Here is a 21,130-nt window from a genome sequence, read left to right on the forward strand (position 1 = left end):
CTTTCAGTCACAAGGGGTTGGAGTGTTTTCAGAGCTCACGGGACAAACTACAGGCGGTCCTGGTGGACATTTCAGATTCTTCTTCCTGCCACAGTCCCCAAGCTCAGCAGACTTTGCTCCCGAAGGTAGATGTTCTGTTGAAAATCCAACTGAGGCTATGCATTCCTAGCATGGTCTCCTAGTGGGCTGCACTGGCTAGAAGTCTGGGCTGGGCTGAGCTGTTTTAATTCATCCGCCTCCAGGGTAAGGGCGCTGCCATCAGTTGTTTTTTGTTTTGTTTTGTTTTTGTTTTTCCTATTTTGACCTTAAAAAGTTATTCTTAAAATCTAGAGACCTTTGCACAGAGTTTAGAAGGGCAGTCAACTGCCAGGAAGCACCGTGGCTTTCCTTTGTGCCCCCACAATGAGGGACCATGACATTCTCAGGTAGCAGCCAAGGCACAGCCTGAGGCTGCCAGGTTCCCTTCCCAGAACAGTTTCCCCGAGAGGACCTGGACTGGAGGAAGTGTGCACCGTCATCACCCTGAAGCTCACCGCACTGGGCCTCAGTGTGGCTGCCAATGAAGTAACTGTCAGGTGCCCACTAAAGTGGTGACGCCTACAGCCTGCCCACCACCTCTCTCTCAGTGAGACTGAGACGGTGAAGTCACACTCTGAGCCTGAGCTGGACAACACGCTGAAGCTGGGTGCAGGCACCCCACTTTCAATAACCAGCCCATTAAAGGAACACCAGTGAAAATGGGAACTGTGGACAGTGACAAAGAAAAGTGCTCTGAAGAGACTACCACTGTGATCCAGAAAGCACAGCCACCACCAGAAGCAGGAGCTCGGAACTAAATGTAAATAAAAGCTCTCTCTAACAAGCCCCACAGCAGCTCTGACTGTCCTCAGCAGCGACTGGGGGCTACTGAGAGCTAGCCACAGCTTGGGTTTTTAAGTGCTGGGGATGGAACCCAGGGCTTCCCACACACTAGGCAAGTGCTCTACCACTGGGCCTGCTAGCCCAGCCCTGCCACTTCTGACTTCTAACCCTGGGTTTTGGTAAACAAGGCTAACCTTTCTGCAAGGACCTGGCATCCTGCACTCAGGCAGTACAAAGCAGGGAACAGAGAGCTTTCGTTCAGATGAGTTCAGCCAACCCAAGCCCTGTCCTGGGTGTCCCCAGAGAACACTGGCTCCCAGAGCCAGCCTGGCTCCTATCCCTTAGGGCATGGCAGCCACCACCTTCCCATTTTGGGACTGAGGCCTGAGTCTCCAGCTGAGGAGGGAAAAAAAAAATGCCATGTAGTTTGTAAATCTGCACACTATTGCAATGTCCTGTACGTAGGAAGTAACACAGCAGCATCCTGGGAGAGATTCCAGGAGACTTCTGGTGTTCCAAACACAAAGTCCCGAAGCCAAACAAACGGAAAATTAAAGGACAACATTAAACTGAAGAGGTAAACAGTCTGCTGAGGAGACTACGGGGCGAACTACACCTTGCCCAGTGGTGTCTGTGTCTTTATGGCTTTCTTTTGCCTCTGGTGACAACAAATCACTTCTCTCTTGACCCAGCATACAGTGTTAGTCTGAACACCAGGCTTCCAGAAGGCCATGACTTTCGTCCTGATTGTTCACCCGACACATGACAGTTTAAAGTAAACATTCATAACCCAGCCTGGGGAACAGCACCTCTCCATACTTGAAGGTGCTTCAGAACTGAGTTATTCAAAGGCCTCTGGCAGCACAGGTTCTCTCCCCTCTACTCCCCTGTAATCTAGTGTAGCCACAGGCAGCCTCGGCCGCCACTTCCCTGTACTGAAAACCCAAATAATCAAATACAGAATATATGCTGTAAGATTTTCCTCCCTTAGGTAAGGAGTGAAATGGAGCCTTTTATTCTAACCCTGGCTAGCCTGGAACTCACTACATAGTCCAGGCTAGCGTCAAACTTGCAGCAATCCTGCCTCTGCTTGAGTGCTGGGATTACAGGCTTGAGCCGCCATACTATGGTAGGGGATTTCATTTCATTTTCACATGTTAAGAAAATTTAGCAACCTGTAAGATCAAATGACCAGCTATTTCTCTGTAGGCATCTTTCTGAGTCTAGTGTTCAAACAAACAAACAAACAAAGACCCCCACATAGTTATTAAAATTCAAGCATGGAAAACTTCATCTTGGAGACTTCTCCCATAGAAGTTCTTTAGATTCTTCTGAAGAAAAACCTAAGATTCCCCTCCCACCCCCCAGCTATGGATTCAGCCCTGCACATCAGAGTTCAGAGGTATGCCACAAGCAGTGCCACACCACCTCCTAACTGCCCAGAAAAACAGCCCAAACTAAGCTGCACTGTGGAGCTCCCGCAAAACCCAGGCTCGCCCACAGCCAGGGACACGCACCACATGGCTGGAGTGGGAAGGGCAGTCACGCTCTCAGAGGTAACACCAGAGACAGGAAGAAGGTGTAGTTGATGTCCCTGACTGCTGTGAGCCAGGGCCTGCCCCATCCTATCACTGGTATGTCCAAGTTACCTGGATCAGAAGCAAATCCTATCTCAACACACTCTTGAGCTGGTAAACCAAGACGTGCATCCCTGCTTGAAAATGAGAGAAACCAAGGAAGTTGTCACCGGATTTCTAATGATTGTGCTAAACGACTTCAAGAATAATTACAGCAAACCCACGCCACACGTCAAGGAAGAGCCTAGCTCTGAACTGCTGGGCAAATAAAGCCTCGCTCCAAAGCCCCCTCTGCTCCATGACCCACGAGGACTCAGTACTTTGTGTTCCAGAAGGCGATGGCTTCACCTACTGTCACCCAACAAAACACTGACAAAGCTCAAGACACAAGAGGCAGCTTGAAGGACGCCTACTCCTGTGGGCTCATGTGTGGGCGCTGTCGGAGGCCACCCGGCTGGACCGCAGCGTTCATCCTCCACCTCCGGGGGCCCGAGAGTCAGATGTTCAGGGCGGCAAAGGTCTTCACCAAGGTGACCTGTGTGTCCGCGTCTGCTCCGCTCCTGCCGGCATCCCTGTGGCTATCCCTGCTCTCCAGGGCTTTGTGGCGGTGCCGTTCCTCCTGTCTTCTCTTCTTCTCCAGCCGCTGCTGCTCCCTCCGCTGCCTGTTTGTGACCTGGAAGAGCCGGCAGCCATGGGGGTCACTAGTGCTGCAAGGCTCTGGGCTGATGAGCACAAGGCCCAGAATGCTTTCAGCAAGAACAGAGAGAACCAGCCCAGGAGACTAAAGGATTCCTCTTCCGTTACTGTTCAAATATACTTTGAAATGTATGTTTCCTTCCTGAAGCATCAAGTAAAGTCAATCCTCTTCCTAAAACAACCCAAATACCCACGAAGACAGTGCCAAGTCCAGACGACAACCACAGGGGACTGGAGACACTTTCCCCATCATTTAAGACTCTGGGTAAGGGCAATAAAGTTCTCAGATTGTGCATCACTTCCCGCACATGAGGTGGTAGTCTAGCCTAAAACATCTGCCTTTAAGATGAGTTTCTAACCGGCTAACCGAGTGACATCCTGTCCACCTGTGGGAGTCAGGGCAGGGGTGGAGGTATACACCTGACAGTTACCAAGAGCCTGAGGCAACTCTAGAGACATGCCCTCCATCTCACCTGGGACACCATGCAAGAAAATGTGCAAAGCACAAAGAGTTACATGCAAAGCTGTTTACTGCAGATGGTGCACAGACACTCGCACCCTTGACAGTCACATGAGAAGGGAGAAGGCAGCTAGGCGTCTGTACACAGGGCTACTGGCTATTGTGACTGTGGGACAAGCAGATCTTAGTATGCTTCTGTGTACAGCCCCCCCCCCCCCCATGCTCTACAATAGCCTACTTTATATACACCAGACACACTAGGGTGAAAGTCAGCCTCCCACCCTTGCTACAGGACCCCCACAGTGTCCGTGCCTCCCGACCACGTCGTACCTTTGGGATCTGGCTTTTACTTGCTCTTCTCTCTTCACTAGGTCTGGCCTGGGCTGTACCGTTTTCTGTCTGGCCTTCCATGAGTCTGGAGCCGCTGCCTGCCTCCTCCAATGAAGGGTCACACTGCTTCGACACTTGGGCACTGGGCTCAAGGTTCTCCTCCATATCTTCCAAAGAAAGGCATTTTGTTAAAGCCAAGAACCAACAGTTACACAAAGCAACTACTGTTGCATGACTGCATCCCCGGGTCCCCAGATCCCTTGAGATGGAATTCAACTCTCAAGTCAATGGTTAGGAAGGATGCAGAAAGCATCTGGAGCCTCTGGCTGGCTCCAAGGCTCACAGGCAACTTCTGCCAGCAGTGTTTGTTCTCTTTGATGAACTTTTAAAGAGAATTTTTAGGGATAAAGCGTTCATTTGTATCCCAAATCTAGAACAAAACATGACCTAACCCTACACTGTCTAATACAGTGGTCACAGCCACACATGGCTGCTAGGATTTAAACTAATCGAAACTCACATACCATGCAGGCCCAATCTCATCCTGCGCATGCGGACTCCACCACACTGTGCAGCACAAACATGAGGCAGTGCTGCTCACTGTCATGACTGACGGATGCTCAGTGTGGACACTAGAGCAATCACGGAGACTGTGAACACCAGCTGGAGGGAGCCACCAGCATAACACTTGAAGCTTATTCACACTCTAGGTTGTGAACTTACTGTTTCCTTCCCCCTGGTTCATCTGAAGCATGGCGATTATTGCAGAGTCAATATTGTAATTTTCAGCTTCCAGGTTCTGGACTATTAAGTTAAAGTCCTGTTGAAGAAGCAGAGAGACACTCAAGACTCTGAATGTGTCACGCTCACAAGCTCTGCTTCATCAGCCTGATACACACAAACACGAACTGAGGAACTGACGAGGCGCCAAGACCTCAACCACCAAGAAACATAATTTCAAACAAGGCCATCGCATGCAGTAGCCATTCCAATGCATTTATAAATAAAATCTCTTTATAAAGCTACACTTTACTAGGGCAAATCTCTCTCAGAAAAGATTAAACCCACTCCTTAGGATTTTGAGCATCGATGGGTGAAATCCAGCAAACAAGGGAAATTAACAGCTTCCCACTCTCTTGGGCCTCTGGCAGGCTAGCTATGGCATGGCAGCACCTGCTGGGGGAAGGATACTGAGCATCCAGCTGTGAGGTATGGCTGGGGAAGGATACTGACTGGGCACCCAGCTGTCAGGCATGGCTGGGGAAGGATACTGACTGAGCATCCAGTCGCATTGCCAACTCTCTGGACAGCATCTTCCACTTCATCTCGTGGGCCATCTTCAAAGTCGACCCCTTTTGTCTTGATCTTTTCTTTTTTATTTGCTCCATCTTGATGAAGCATCTGGAACTAAAAGAAACAGCATAAGAACCATGGGCTCCAGCGAATTCCACTCCGCTCTCTAACACAGAAAGACACCTGAATCACAAACCATCCAAACACAGGAGGAAGAATTCCAGGAACAACCTGAAGAGCAGAGCAGTGGCTAGATTCACCCACACTGAGAATCCGGGACAGCCCTGAGTACAGAGCTGAGGAACCACCCAGGAAGAACAGCAGCAAGGCACCCACGGTATTCAGACAGCACACATCTGCCTCTGCTCACTGAATACAGAAGAGGGTCCCTGTGTTTACACCTGCCAAGCTACTGAACTTAAACTGCTAGCCTTGAAAAACACAAGTATCCAACTCTCATCTGAGAAACGTGTGTGTGTCTCTCTCTCCCCGCCTCCTATTTGCCTATCAAGATGTGTGCTCTCAGCTGTTCCTGCCACCATGTCTTTGCTCCGCCATCATGGACTCTAACCTCTGGTTAGACAGAAAAACTCTAAGCCCCAGACTAAACACTTTGTTTTATAAGTTGCCTTGGTCATGGTGTTTTATCACAGCAAAAGACAAGTAACTAAGAGTGTGATACACCCACACCATGGAATACCATTTAAAAGTACAGACACACACTATAACATGGCTGACTCTCAAAAAACACTATGCTAAGTGAAAAGGGCCGGACAGCAAAGATCAAATACATGACTCCATTCACAGCGATGTCCAGAGCCAGGGGTGACAGTTTTGTAACCAACAGAGGTCATGGTCAAGGAAGCCTGGGGTGTTCCAGCTGTAGCAGATACTACATGTGAAGTGATTCACTTCACGGCAGGGGCTTTGATCTCGGTGTGTGAGAAAGAGAATCCTATAGGATCTCTGGGTGTGTCAAGAGGTTTCATCCAAATGATAACCAGCTAGGAAATATGAAGAGAAAAAGATCCACTTCTTATAACAGGAGCAAACACAAAATATCTAAGGGAAAAAAAAAAGTAAGCAAGCTCCATCTGAAGAGAATACTCCCACAGAGTTTACATCAGGCAACAAAGCTCACCTGGTCCTGGCTAGGACCACTTAAGTCATACAGATGGCAATTTTTCTTTAATCTATTAATCTAGTAAGGTTCCAATTAAGGGCCTCTGAATGTAATTCAGTTGACAGAATAGTTGCCCAGCATATACAAAGCCCTGGGTTCAATCCTTGGCAAAGCACAGAACAGACATGGGGGCAAGTGTCCATAATCTGAGCACTTGGGAGGTAGAAGCAGGAGAATCAGAAGTTCACATCCTCAGCTACATACAAAACTCAAGGTCAGCTTGGGCTCCATAAGACCCTGTCTCAAAAAAGGGTGGGAGGCTGAACAGTAAGAGCACTGGCTGCTCGTCCAAAGCACCCAGGTTCAATTCCCAGCACCCACATGGACACTCACAACCACCTGTAACTCCAGTTCCAGGAAATCCAATGCCCTCTTTTGGCTTCCAAGGGCACAGGCACACACATGGTACAGATTGTGTATACACCTAACCATAGGCGACCACTGGAGGAAGGTAAAGGGACAACAAGCAACTGTCTCTCACCTCACTAAAAAGAAATACAAAATACATTTAGCTTTTTACATTTATGTGTGTGTGCACACACGAGTGTGTGCGTGCACCCCCATGCCATGATCTCATGTGAGTGTCCGAGGACATCTGGTGCAAGCTGGTTCTTTTCTCCCACCACGTGGGTTCCTAGGATCAAACTCGAGTCCTCAGGCTAGGCGGTCAGTGTGTCACCAGCTAAAGCACTTTAACAATCAGAGCCACAGCTCCCTGACGCCAACTTTTCATTAGCAGCAGCAACGGCTGGTCCCTTGTGTTCAGCTCCAGGACACAGTCTGGCCCTGTCTCCTGCAGGTCTGCAAGCAGAAGGAACAGAAGGAGCTGGGGCGTCACTCACATCGGTCTGAAGATGTGCCGGCGCTTCCGAGTTGTCATTGATCCTCCGGACACTGTCATAGTGTTCCCCGTATCGGTAGGCGATGTGGAGCTCCCTCACACTGCTTTTGTCCGTACCTCGAATCTGCAGACACAAGAGAGGATCTGGAAGGTGTGGGCCTGTGGGGACTCTGGAACCTGACCAGGAGGCCAGGCCAGTGGGCCCTATACAACAGATTGGAACTCTAGCTAGGGCAATCTCTTGAGTTCTCTGCCTTGCAGGCTTCCTCGTGCCCATGTAACATCTGCCAATTTGAGTGACTCCATATGGAAGAGACTAACAAGCCAGAGGCAGGCCTGCAGTGAAGTCAGATAAAATTAACTACCTGGCCTTGCCAGTGTACAGGCTCTTTCCAATGGGAAGACCCAGAAGTAGACCCAGATTTGCTGAGCCAGAAGCTTAAACAGACTGAAGATTATCACTGGGGGAAAAAAAAAAAGAAGTAAAATGTCGAGTATGAAGCTTCTAGACCCTCTTGAAGACCTTAAAATGGAACCATACAAACCTGGCCTGACATGGCTTGTTAGCTGTAATAAATTCACCTCCCTTTTCCTTATAAGCATCAACAATCTCAAAACCTGCCATCACACCAGTTCCAAGACAAAATCCCACAGAATAAAACCGTACTAGCTCACCACACTGCCCTGAGCACACCTCACAACCCTGGTCACTGTCCACACTACCTTGCACATATTGCACACCCCTGGTCACTGTCCACACTGCCCTGTGCACACAGACCAGCTCTGGGCAATGGCCACAGGGTGTTACATCCCAACAGTGCCCTGGGATACAATAAGAATCGACTCCTTAAAATCATGCAAAAAAAAAAGCATATAAAGCTTTTAAGTGCTGAGCTGGGAAGATTCCCTCCAAAAACACCCATAAACCAGAAACTAAATTAATTTTGATTCTGCCCCTAGGTAATTGTTCTTCCTTTAAAATTCTAAAACATTAGCCCTCCTTATTTTCACTAAAAGTCCCAAGTAATCTGAGATGACCATTAACAGTATTCAAGATCCAAAAACAGCAAGTCAGCCAGGTGATGGTGACGCATGCCTTTAATTCCAGCACTCAGGAGGCAGAGTCAGGTGGATCTCTGAGTTTGAGGCCAGCCTGGTCTACAGAGTGAGTTCCAGGACTATACAGAGAAATGAAAAACAAAACAAAAACCAAAAGGAAAAAAAAAAAAAGAAAGAAAGAAAAGGCAAACAAACAAAACGCCACAAATACAGCCAGCCATGGAACAAGCAGGGTCACACAGATCTTGTGGAGAAAGTGCAAAAGCTTCTATAACAGCATGTCTATCTATGTCTGGGAGACAGGGAGTCTAGATGGACATGAGACACAGCAGCAGCAGCAGCACTGTCTCCCAGAAAGGACACTGATGGAGGACATGTTTCACGTTGTCTTCACATGACAAAGTTCCTAAGCATTAACATGTTTAGTAACAACATATGGAGATTATGAATAGAAAACCAACTCAAAGAGTCACCAAAACTATCAGGCACCATGGCCATAGGCTCACTCCTAACATGCCTGTCATTGGTTACATAATACATGGAAACCGCTCACAGTCATGCACACAGTCATGTACACCAATGCAGAAGACAATGTAGGTTCTGGTGTCCACGTTCAGTCTGAGCCAACTCATCAATGCAAGAGCTCAGAACAGCGGCTATACCACCAGGCAGGGGAGATCCTGGGATAAACTTGTTGTAAATATATACTTCCACCACTGTTTTGCAAGTTATAAACCAGAACACTACAGAAATAGATTTTTTAAAAAATGTAAGAATTAGGACAATTAAGAAATGTTATTGTTAGGGAAAGCAGCAGATGGCTACCTCACTGACATGGGTTTCTCCTTCTAGATCAGGTTCCCCACACTGTATACTCAAGTGTCCTGATAACTCCACTGACAGTGTACACTAGTAACAAACACCTGGAACTGGGGGGGGGGGGGGTGTGTGTGTGACTGTGTTCCTGGCCAGCAGATCACTCTAAGAGCACCCCCTGAACACGACTGCTCTCCCTGCTATCCAGACATCTGGCAGCAATGGACCAAGGCCATGGACCCTGCTCCCCTCCTCCTCACTGCATCCTTGAGGGAGATGTTCTCACCATCCCTGCCAGCATCTCCATCACTTTGTCCTGTGTAACTCTGTTAAAAAGACATTGTACCAGATACAAAAGACTGAAGACTTCCAATTATGTGACAGAAAAGCACAAATAAAGGAAAAAAATTAAACAGCAGCTACCAGAGGTTGGGAAAAGATGAGTAGGTGCCCAGGACAGGCACTAACTTCTTGGTAGAGTAGAGCTATTCCATATGTTGATGTGATGTTACATGTACATCAAAATATAGAAATATAAACCAGAAAAGGGTGAATTTTGGCATGTGTCATTTATATTTCTAAAAACTGGACCCTCTTTTTAAAAGAAAAGAGTGCAGGCCACGACTCAGGGAATTACAAAGGGTGCATGCAGGCAGCACACCAAGAAACGGTGCCATTACCTTAACGCATGTAGGTGTGTTTGTGTGTGCATATCTGTGTGTGGGTGTGTGTGTGTGTGTGTGTGTGTGTGTGTGTGTGTGTGCGCGCGCGCACACGCGCATGATGAGTGAATTTATGTACATGTGTTTAAAATATATTGTAAAAACACTGTGATATGCACCCCCCCAATCATATGGCCAAGTGTGGGATGAATGGTAAAACACTCACTAAAAATGCTAACAGCCCTAATTCCAGTCAGTGAGATTCCAGTGACCCTCACCCCCTCAAAGGGCTTTTCTAACTTCCCTGTTTTTCTTCAACTAAAACATTTTGACTTTCCAAATAAAAGTTCAAAATAGAGATGTAGAGCAGAGGGTCAGTGAAAGCACATGCCCAGTGTCTGAGGCTGAGCCACAGAGAGACGCAAAGCCCTGGGAATTCTGGGAGGATCAACAGGGAAGTAGGGTGAGTCAGCAGCCTTTGGTCAGCGTGCTCTTAAATGTTTGGTTTGATGGACTGACAGATGAGGTTAATGTAGGAGACAGAAAGAAAAGGAGTTGAATGGGCAGATACTTCTCAGTGGAGGATTGTGTGGTTTAACAACTATCTCAGCCTGGAGCAAATATTTACTATAAAATATTTATTGTACAAAAAAGCAAAACACAAAACCAAAGCTGAATAAAAACATCATTCTACTGTTCAGAAAACACGCTGTAGTCATTATAGTGAATATAGTCATTATAATGGATTTCTGACACTTATCTACTCCTAAAACCACACACATACAAACCACAGGGAACAGGCATACTTCAAAACTACAGTTTATGTGTACTAAACATTCATATGCTAAGATAGTTTAATAAAATTATCTGACGCATTTCCACATTAAGCTCTGTGCCCAAATACCCACTTAGCTGACTCTTGAGTAATATCCCAGGATCATAAAATACTTCTCACTCACACTCCAGACTCCATTTGCACCTGCCTGGGGTTAGTTCTAAATCACCACAAGATTCCTGTCTTTGGTTAGCTCATGGTCTAAGCTCTTCTTAGGAGTTCAGCATCACAGGTCAAGCCCCATCATCTTAAGGACATTCCTAAACAGGTGACCTACCTGCCACAAAGGGGCATTAAGCTGATGGATCACCACATTCAACTGATGGTTTCTTGCAAAGGCTACAATTGCATCATTGCCAGCAAAAGTACCAGGCTTTGCCAAACTGGCCACTGCATGGAAACAGGGGAAAAAAAAAAAATGAAGTCTTTATGATGGAAAGTGCAAATGCAAACATGATTGGTATTTATGTAGCTGCAAGCGGTGAGAAGCAAGAACACACATCTGCAAAGGTCACCAGCTGTCAGGCTAGGGAGTTAGAGGTGAACAATGTGCAGACTATACTCAGGGGGTGCTTCCTTCAGTGAATGCTACGTGCTTCCAATCTGTCCAGCTGCACGACCAACATGGCGTGTACAACAACAGGCAGAGAATGGCAGCAGCTTGCACTAACGGATGTACATGCATGTGTCAAGCAGTGCTGACGGTTTCTCAGAAACCATCACTTTTCAGTATCAGAGCAACGCTTGGAAGGGTTATCACGCTCGCCACCAGAATGAACAGACGGAGATGGGGACAGCTAACGATGGCCGAGGCCACAGAGCCTGATCATGGTGAGCTGCACTTCACCCCAGCAGCTGATGCCACAGCCCTGGCTTGTGGCCACCCTGTCACTCTGCCCTGGAGAAGACTACAATCAGAACAATGTGGACAGTGTTGAGTCCAGGCGCTCAGCAAAGGGCTGACCGGCCTCTACCCCGGCTTCTGTAGAGTAACTGTCGATCCTTCGGAGTTCCCGAAGAATAAGGGCAAGTCTCGCTCTTCATGACGGGCCCTAGCCACAGCTGCTCACAGACCATGTAGCAGCTACACGCTACCACAAAAGAAACAGGAAAAAAAGCAAACTCTGGACTCTGAGGTTGCAGCAAGCTTCCCTGTTGACAGCACTATATGCACTGTTGAACTGAAATGCCTAGAGCACTAAGTTTTCCAAAGACAAAGAAGCATTGTGCTTGGAACCTTCTCAGACTGGACTGTGCTGGACTGAGTCTTCCCCTTCAGATAACTTAACTTTGGACTGTTCCCGTTCCCCACAATTGTCAGAATAGCTCCTGTGAATGGGGGGCAATCTGAAACTTGCAGGTAGTGTCAGAGAAATCTTACACAGCTGTGCCCTCATACCTTAGCTTCAAGTCAAAACACAAAGTAAGTGTGTGTGTGTGTGTGTGTGTGTGTGTGTGTGTGTGTGTGTGTGTGTGTGTAGGGAAGGGTGAGGACATGGTGCATCAGATGAGCTGCTAGGCCGACACTACTAACATGCTCCAAGGTCAACCTGGGATGATATTCCAAGAGATTGGACACTGTATGGCAGGAACCAACTGCAGAGATCGAGCGAGAAAAACACAGTGAGAAACAGAGAGGAGAACAATTAAAAACCACCGGTCATGAAGGCTATGAAGTGCAGGCTCAGCCCTCAGGCCAGTGGGACCAGCACAGATTCTGGAGGGAAACAAACTTGCATCACAACTAGAACTGATCTCGAGCAGGCTGAAGAGACCAAGGGGCCACACAGCCAGCCCACACTGCACTAAGGGCGCCTGGTGAAATGGCTACCACACCCAAGTTTCAGAAGTGATGTTCTAGTTTCATCCCGTTGCTATGACGAACACCATGGCCAAAAGCAACTTAGAGGAGAAGAGGGCTTATTTCATCTTACACTTCCAGGTCAGTCTGTTTCTGAAGGAACCTGGAGGCAGGCTCAAAAAAAAAAGCTCTTACTGGCTTGTCTCTGGTTCATGAACCGATGCTTAGCTAGCTCTCTTATGCAGCTCAGGACCACCAGCCTAGCATGGTGCCACCCACAGCGGGCTGGGTCCTCCTACATGACTTAGCAATCAAGACAATCCCCAACATCATGACCGCAGGCCAATCTGACCTAGGCAGTTCCTCAACTGAGGTTGGAGGGACCTCCGTTCCAGGTGACTCCAGGTCATGTCAAGTTGACCGAAAAAACTAAGCACACAGGTGGTAAGGGGAAGAGGAGACCGCAGAGGAAAGGGCCAAGAGACAAGGAACCGGTAAGAGGAGACTGACAGATGAGGCATTATGAACAGTTCGGGTTCTGATCCAGGCTTTGTACAGATGGGGAGAGGCAGTGCTGATTCTTCAGAGCCACAGTCTAGAAGATGAGAATAATCCTGAAGATAGAGCTAAGGGCAACCAACGGTCACTTGGTCCTCATTCGTAAAGTGAGACATTCACTTATTAAACCAGCAAATACTATATGAATACCTCCAAATGTCAGGTATGGCTGGATCCAGAACAAAGGCACAACACCTTGTCCCTGAGAAACTTCCAGAATACTAAGGCAGACAGACAGACAGATGTTCACTGGTAACTGGTTAGGAGAGGTAAAGGCAATGGGTCTGACCTTCAACACACAAGGACGTGCAGATTCCCTGCTGTGCTTCATTTCTGCTCTGGCAATCAAAGCTGTTTGTCATCTCCCTGATGCTCACACTTTGATGCATCAGCACTCAGTCATGCAGTGACATTTCAAGAAAACATCTTACCACTGCACAACTAAAGTGACATCACACTGGCAACCGGAGCTTTGAGCTCCTGTCCCGATACACTGGTACTCCCCAAATCCACAAGACCTTTCTTAATGATGTTCAAGTGGAATTCAGATCACGAACTTCATCCAAAGTAACACTGAAAAGTGACAAGATTCTTCATTTTTTTCTATGCAGGCTGGCTTCAGTCTCCTGATCCTCCTGCCTCAGCCTCCTGAGTGCTAGGACAAGTGTGCACCAGCACACCCAGCAATACGACTCATAAACAGCACCAAGCTCCAAAATTTGACACACACACAAACACACACACACACACACACACACACACACACACACACACACACACACCTGTAAAATGCTAACTCTGAAACTGCCCGTCTGCTTGAAAAGTGACCCCAGGAAGAGGACCACGAGAGCTCAGTGACAGGTACAGACTACCCTCCCCGTCTAGGGCTCCATGTACCCATTCCCAGTGAAGACACGGCAGTGTCTCCAGACATGCCCCTCTCGCCGTCCTCCATGCTTGGAGCTGTTCTTAAGCAGGACCTTCAGAACCACCCTGGTCCCCTTGCCTGAGTAAACTACCCCTCCAAATGCTCTGGGACAGAGGGCCCTCCACATGCCCACACGGAGAGCATCCTTATCAGCCTCTCCTCCCAGACTTGCTCCCCTCCATTCTCAATGTGGCCCAACACTGTCATCTAGAGATCATGCCCTCGTCCTGGTAAGACACAGATGTCAGCCTTGTGGTAGAGAATCTGTTTGTGTATGGGGATGCAGCTCAGTGGGGAGAAAGCTTGCTCAGCATGAAGAGGCCATGAGTTCCATCCCTGGACACCATAAACTGGGTGTGGTGGAATGTGTAACACTTGGAAGGATCAAAGGTCAGGTTATATACACACCCCAAACTAAGGTACTAACACATTTATGTTTTAAAGACACTATTTCCAAAAAGGGGGGAGGGTGTATTTTTAGGTTTTTGGTGAGATGTTAACATGGGCTTGCTGATGATTCTTTTTTCTAGTTATAAATACATGATTAATTAAAATAAAAAAACTACAGAAGACAATTAACACTATCCACAGCCCCATCATCCCCAGACAGCTAACTTAAGAATTTAATTTTGTTATCTAAGTTAATCTTCACCAAAAAAAAAAAAAAAAAAAAACAAACCAAAAATCCTTTCAGATAGGTGCTTTACTATCACCCTTTTTAAATAAAAATTTAAAGAAGCAATAAAGAACTACCCTAAAGTGGTAGCATCTTTGCAGACCTCCACCCTGCATGCACAGTTGAAAAAGTAGATTCTGTATGTGCACACTCTTACAGCTTAGTTCCCATCCCACTGGTCGGAGGCCAAAGTCTCTAGTCAATTATCATCATCTCCTCTTTCTTTTCTTTGGAGGTGGTAGTGGTGCTGAGAGAGGACCAAGTCCTGTGAGGCAAGCACTCTACCTGAGCCACATCCTGACCCACCAAGGCCGTCATTTTTATTCAAGGAGACATACATCCAAACCTAGATTCCCAGCTGCACGGCATGGGCTCATCACCGAATATGCAAGTAAGTGTTTATTGTGCCAATGGTATAATTTACATAAGCAAACCCGGGGCGGTGGGGCTGGGATGCTGGTGGGCTGATGACCCAGCAGGCTCCTGAAGGACCAGGGCCCCACAGTGAACCTACCATGCTTCTCAAAAGGAACATCATCTTCCACGAAGGGCTCAAAATCTTCACGCTGCCTTATCATGTAGTCAACTGTCTCCTGTCGGTGCTTGAGATGGTTCCGAGAATGACCTTCCAATTGATCACCCAGAGCTCTGAACAGGCAATTGCTGTCAAAACAAAGATGCTGGTCAAGGTCTTTTAAAAGTAGACTTAGCTCGGCTGGGGATTTAGCTCAGTGGTAGAGCGCTTGCCTAGCAAGGGCAAGGCCCTGGGTTCGATCCTCAGCTCCACATACAAAAAAAAAAAAAAAAAGTAGACTTAGCTCACCGAATGCACAACGTCTTGTACCTAGCTGCCCTTATGCCTAGCTGTCCTCGGCAGTCTCTCACCAGGAGAGGAGACACCTCAGCTCTGCAGATCACTCACTGGAAAGGCAGCAAATAAGGATTCCCTTACCAGCTCGAAACAAATATTAAATTCCTCAGGGCCTCAGTCGGTTCAATGGTGGAGCTGATGACCAGCTCCTCAATACAGGGTGCAGACCTCACAAACTAGTCCAGACCCCTTCCAAAATGATGTCACACCTACAGATACCTTTCTGAACCAAGCTTCACTAAAACTGCCCAGCTAAGACATCACTCATTCAGTACTCAAAAGGCATCAGCTTGTCAAGCTGATAAAACAAAATGCAGTCTACATCATGTCTGGGAGCTAAAAACACAGTGGCAAAAACCGAGGAGAAAGTGCCTGGACACAGACAGTTATACCGGGGAAAGGCAGGACCCTGCCTGCTCACCTTGTCACCAGGGCGACAATGTTATTGTTAAGCATCATGTTCATTTTCTAAAATTAAAATACTAGTAACCGTGCTAGCAAAATGGTTAGTGGGTGAAGTGTTGGGACCAAGATGTAAATCTGGGCAACCCGGCTCTAGTCATGACTCTGCCAAACATTAATACCAAAATATTAGCCATAGTTACCCATGTGCAAGTAATATACTTTTCATCTGCCGTACTTTATTTGGGCCCACTAACATCAAGTCATAAACTGTAATGACTTGTTTTTTATTGGGTTACAAGTGGCAACACAGGAAACATAACAAACACTTCAGTGACCTGGGTTCCCTTAGGAAGCCCTGCAAACACACTGCAGATGTCAGTGAGAACAAAATCATGGCCCTAAGGGCCTCCAGGAGATCCAGTTGTTTCCTGAGTGTACACTCTGACCACTGCAGGGCAGCCGGGACACTCAGTGCCCACTCTATTGACACCTGGGGTCCCTCTGTGCTGCTAGAAATGTCCTGCCCACTGCCAGTCCTTGGGAACATCCTTAGCCTCTGCCCACCAGATGCCAGGCCCACACTACCTCCCTCCTCACCAGCTGTAACAACCAACAATGTCTCCAGACAGTCCCAATTCCCCCCGGGAGACAAAACCATCTCTGCTTGAGAACCACTGTGCTTTAGGGATACACAGATGTAAGGCCCTGCATTTGAGTTCAGAAAAACAACCGATTACAGAATGCTACACGGAACACACCTACAGCAAGTCGCCATCTTAGGCTATCAAAACTGTAATCAGGACATAACAGAAATAGTGGAAACTTGTAACTATTTTTTATATTAGCAAAACATCACTATATTTTATCCTAATACTATTCAACAAATATTAATGCATAAAAAAATCTGTTAGTCAGGTGGTGGTGGTGAAAGGGAAAAATCCGTAGCCATCTTGAAAGACACTCTCCGCCTCCCTGCTCTGAAGGTATTTGCTGACCAGCAGTTTTAGAACTGACCAGTAGATGAACTTATGGGAAGATAAGGCTGAAACAATAAATCTATATATCCTGGACTTGGTAAAAGAGGATATGGGGAGTAATGGACTCAACCGACTGGAAATTGAACTTATGAGAATATAGGACTGGAATAAAAAATCTGAATGTATATATCGTGGGTTCAGCAAAAGCAGGACATAGGGAGTAAAAAAAAAAATTTATGTCTCTGCAGACACCCTGCATCCTGTTAGCCACAGTAACCTCGTGCTTATAGTTCAGCCAGTAACTTCAAAGAACTACCTCACCTCTAGCCCCCTCATCCAATCCCAAGCTGCATGTAAACCTTTCCTAAATTAACCCCTTCGAGTGAGTGCTCAGGGCCAACCTCCTCCATCAGCTGTGTCAGGTGCTGGACTCTCAGACCAAGCCCCGGGCTTGCTTTTGTTATTGAAAACCTCTGTGTGCTTACATCGGATATCGGCTCTGTGGTGGCCTTGCTTGGGGGTCTTTCGCCCTGGGCACAACAATGGTGGCACATGCCTTTAATTCTAGGAGACAGAGTTCGTTCAAGGCTAGCCTGGTCTACACAAAAGTTCCAAGACAGCCAAGAATACACAGAGAAACCCTATCTTGAAAAACCAAAAAAGAAAGAAAGACTCTGTTGACACTTCCCAAACCACCACATCCATGGAAACACCATTCACAGCAATGATGGATGACAGCAGCAGCAGCCCATCCAACGTCACCCCAGCACAGCTCTCTGTACAGTAGGCTGGCTTCACAAAGCACCTAACACTGCCAAAGAACAGACTGGGAAGTAGGCTAGCCTCTGCTCTCTCACTTCCCAACACTACTACTCCTATTAAACTGGGCTCCCATTCTACCGCACAACCGCCGGAGCTATCAGAAAGGGTGAGGTGCGCTGCAGACCTTCTTCGTGGCACTCATCCGGGAATGTTCTCTTGGCAAACTCCTATTGCTCTCTCTCTCTCTCTCTTTTTTTTTTTTTTTTTTTTTTTTGTTTGTTTTTCGAGACAAGGTTTCTCTGTGTAGCTCTGGCTGTCCTGGAACCCACTCTGTAGCCCAGGCTGGTCTGGAACTCACAGAGATCCGCCTGCCTCTGCCTCCCACGTGCTGAAATCAAAGTCGTGTGCCACCACCACCCAGTGTATTACTCCTTCTTGAAGGGCTCAAGCATGTCTTCTGAGAGGTATCTTGCACATGGAAGTCACTGATTCTTTGCTTGCTGAGTAAGAAAATGTCTTCCTAGACATTTCAAGGCATGTTAGCCACTTCCTTCAATAGTACCACTATCATCAGTTACTAAGAATAGGTCAAACTGCTTTCCCCATAGCAACTGCTCCCCAAGTTAATTAAATTCTTGAGACCCTTTCAGGGTGTCCATACATTCAAAACAAAAGTCTTTATCTTCTTCATTCTCACTCTCCCATAAGTACACAGTAGTTTCCAAGAGGTCACCATCTCACTGGGCATGGTGGGGCACGCCCTTAATCCCAGCATTCGGAAGAATAGAAATGGGAATCTCTAAGTTTGAGTTCAAGGCCAGCCTGGTCTACAGAGCGAGTTCCAGGACAGCCAGGGCTGTTACACAAGAGAAACCGGGGGCGCTACTGTCTGGAAGTATGGGTGGCCGATGGGTGTGCGCCTGTACACTCCTGTAAATACGAAGTTTGGCTCATATAGCACTTGTGCATGTCTTTATTCCTCAGAAATCTTTAAGAATACAAAGGGGTCCCAAGACTAGAATATAAGTGACCTACTGGCATGTCTCTCAACTGTGAACCCTTCTAGATCTAAGCCATCTATCTATCTGTTTCCAGCACTCCATTCAAGCAATGTGTGAGGAGTTACTGAAGAAGTCTGTTCTCCTGGGGGAAAGAGAAAGTAAATACTCCCAAAGTCGCCCAGAACCGCATGGAAGTCCTCAGGACTCTCACTCTGGACTCTAGGCTGCTGTTCACAAGCAACTGTGAAGTACTTATTTCCCCAGCAGAATTCTTTGACAAGGAAAAACCCGGCTGTCTGACATAGTCCAGCCATTCGCAGGCCAGGCCCACCTGGGTCCACTGCATTCAGGTGATGCTTTTCATTTGTTTTGTTCTGTTTTTCAATACCGGGTTTCTCTGCATCACAACCCTGGCTTGATTTGTAGACCAAGATGGCCTCGAATGCACAGAGATCCACTTGCCTCTGCCTCCCCAGTGCTGGGACTAAAGGCGTGCGCCACCAGGCCAGGCTTCAGCTGCTTCTTTGATGTCTACAACAGTGTCTGGCTTCTGCTAGAGCTAGGTGGCCTCCCTTGATACTTTTTAGCCCTTCCTTCAGGAAAAAATGAAAAAAAAAAAAAAAAAAATGTGCTGGGTGGTGATGGCCCATGCCTTTAATCCCAGCACTCGGGAAGCAGTGGTAGATGCCTTCTATGACCCAGGAACTGTTCTAGTGGTGGCTGAATGTAATTAAATTCTAACTGCAACTTAAGCAAAAAACACCTAGGCAGGAAGGTGTACCCAACTCTTTGTGAACAGAACAAAATCCAATTTGCCTGAAGCTCTGAAGGCAGGAAAGACAAATGGGGCTGACTGATTAATTCTTGATCAATACACTTCAGCACAGTATGAAATCAAGAAAAACACTTTTGTGTGCAGTGGGTGGAGGCGCAGCAGGCGGCTGTGAGTTTAAGGGCAACCTAGTCTACCCAGGGGTTCCAGGCTGGCCGAGACTACATAGTGAGAAAGAAAAGGAAAAAAAAAAAAAAAAAAACATAGAAGGAAGGTAGAAAGAAAGCAATTCTTTCCCCCACAATTTCTAAGGCTATCGAAGTTTCTTTGGTTTTCTTTCTTTCTTTTGTGAAACCCTCTCATGCTTACAGCCTAAGCTGGTCTCAACCTCACTGCAACCCCGCTGCCTCAGCGCTAGCATTACAAACAAGAGCCACCACATTTGGCTTTGTATGCTCCTTAGCTATAATATCTACTCTTTCCGCAGCTCAACCTGACCACTCACGAAGGAGAAAACACTAATAGCGCCTCTTGCAACAACACACCTGGCAATCAGGCTCCCTTGGACCTGCTAACCCTTCTTCTCCCGTCTCTTTACCCTTTTCCTTCTCTCTCCCCACGCTCCTGGACCCACGTCCCCTTTCCATTAAGTTCCTTCCCCTTACCTTCCTCCGTTCCGTCTTTCCATCTGCTACTAGTGTTCTATCGGGTTATACGAAAGAGCTGGCCCGGGATTCTCATGCAATGGGTAAGCCCTTTTGCTTAGGGAACCCAAGGCGTGGGAAGATGCCTTCAGCTCTCCGCCCTCATTACCCCAGTGCGGAAGGAAGCGAGGACGCCCAGGGGGCCCAGCATGACACCGAGCGGGACCTAGGTCCCTTCCCATCCGGCTTCATGACAGGTGCACCTCGAGGTCACCTCTCAGACCGGCCCCGGGACCTCGGGGCACCTGCTGCAGCGTTCCACCAGGCCCGGTCCCTGCTTCCCTCAAGGCGACCGACCCTGCGCATTCCCCAGCGGCACCTCCCGCACTCCCGGTCCGCCTCACCCGTCCCCCGGCACCTCCCGCAGTTTCAGCCCCAGGGCCTGCAGCTGGTTGGCGAAGCTCACAAACTCTTCCTCGCAGCTGCTGCCGCCCGGCTCGGCCCGGTTCCGTCGCTCCTTGGCCAGCGCCCGGCGCGCCGCTCGCTCGTCCCGTTTGCGCTCCGCCTCGGCTCTGCGGCCGCCACTGCCCGGCCGGCCCCTCGCCGCCTGCTTTCGGGACATGGCTGCGGCACACGGCCCGCCGCGGAAGGAGCCGGAGCGGGAGCCGCAGCCTCAGCCGGCTACCCGGCGGAGCGGCGCAGCGGGGACGGCGCCCCGGCGACGGCGACACGGCCACTGCGCCGGCGCGGTCGCCAGGCACCCGGGTCACGTGGTGGTAGCCCCGCCCCCTGGAGGGCAGGGCCGGCAGGCACCATAGAGAGAACTCTAGGAGAGCTAGAGAAGCACCTGTCTTAGTTGGGTCTCTTCTGCCCCCTACTGGTAGGTAGTGCTCAGTGAGGAGCAAGTCGGACCAGACAGTGAAGGTCAAGGACATACAGAGGATGTCAGAAAAGTCTAAAGCAGATGCAAAAATTCGAAAAAGAAGGAAATTAAGACAGGTGATGTGAGAAGATGCTAGTCTAGAATGGGCAAATCCGAGTTCAATTTCACACGCACGCGCGTGCATACACAGACGTTTTAAGACTGAGCCTGCAGTGGCTGGGGAGGTAGCTCAGTTGGTA

General features: G+C 48.1%; 1 protein-coding gene and 1 pseudogene across 2 annotated transcripts; one reads left to right on the forward strand and one right to left on the reverse strand.

The window, feature by feature from the left end:
- Nucleotides 1–1,926: 1,926 nt before the first annotated feature.
- Nucleotides 1,927–20,741, reverse strand: Otud3 (OTU deubiquitinase 3). Of its 2 annotated transcripts, XM_036178840.1 has the most exons (8): nt 20,413–20,741; nt 15,091–15,239; nt 10,891–11,003; nt 7,243–7,365; nt 5,200–5,331; nt 4,648–4,744; nt 3,925–4,091; nt 1,927–3,111 (listed from the first exon to the last, which is right to left on the reverse strand). In XM_036178840.1, the coding sequence occupies exons 1-8, from the start codon at nt 20,628–20,630 to the stop codon at nt 2,935–2,937; spliced, it is 1,176 nt and encodes a 391-aa protein (XP_036034733.1). In that variant the 5' UTR covers nt 20,631–20,741; the 3' UTR covers nt 1,927–2,934. The 2 variants fall into 2 exon arrangements, with proteins under 2 accessions (XP_036034733.1, XP_036034734.1); XM_036178841.1 differs by lacking the exons at nt 10,891–11,003; nt 20,413–20,741 and having other exon boundaries at nt 15,091–15,183.
- LOC118578013 overlaps nt 20,629–21,130 on the forward strand; it is a 51,838-nt pseudogene continuing 51,336 nt past the window's right edge.

Source organism: Onychomys torridus, chromosome 2, assembly GCF_903995425.1.
Source record: "Onychomys torridus chromosome 2, mOncTor1.1, whole genome shotgun sequence".
NCBI classification, from domain to species: Eukaryota; Metazoa; Chordata; class Mammalia; order Rodentia; family Cricetidae; genus Onychomys; species Onychomys torridus.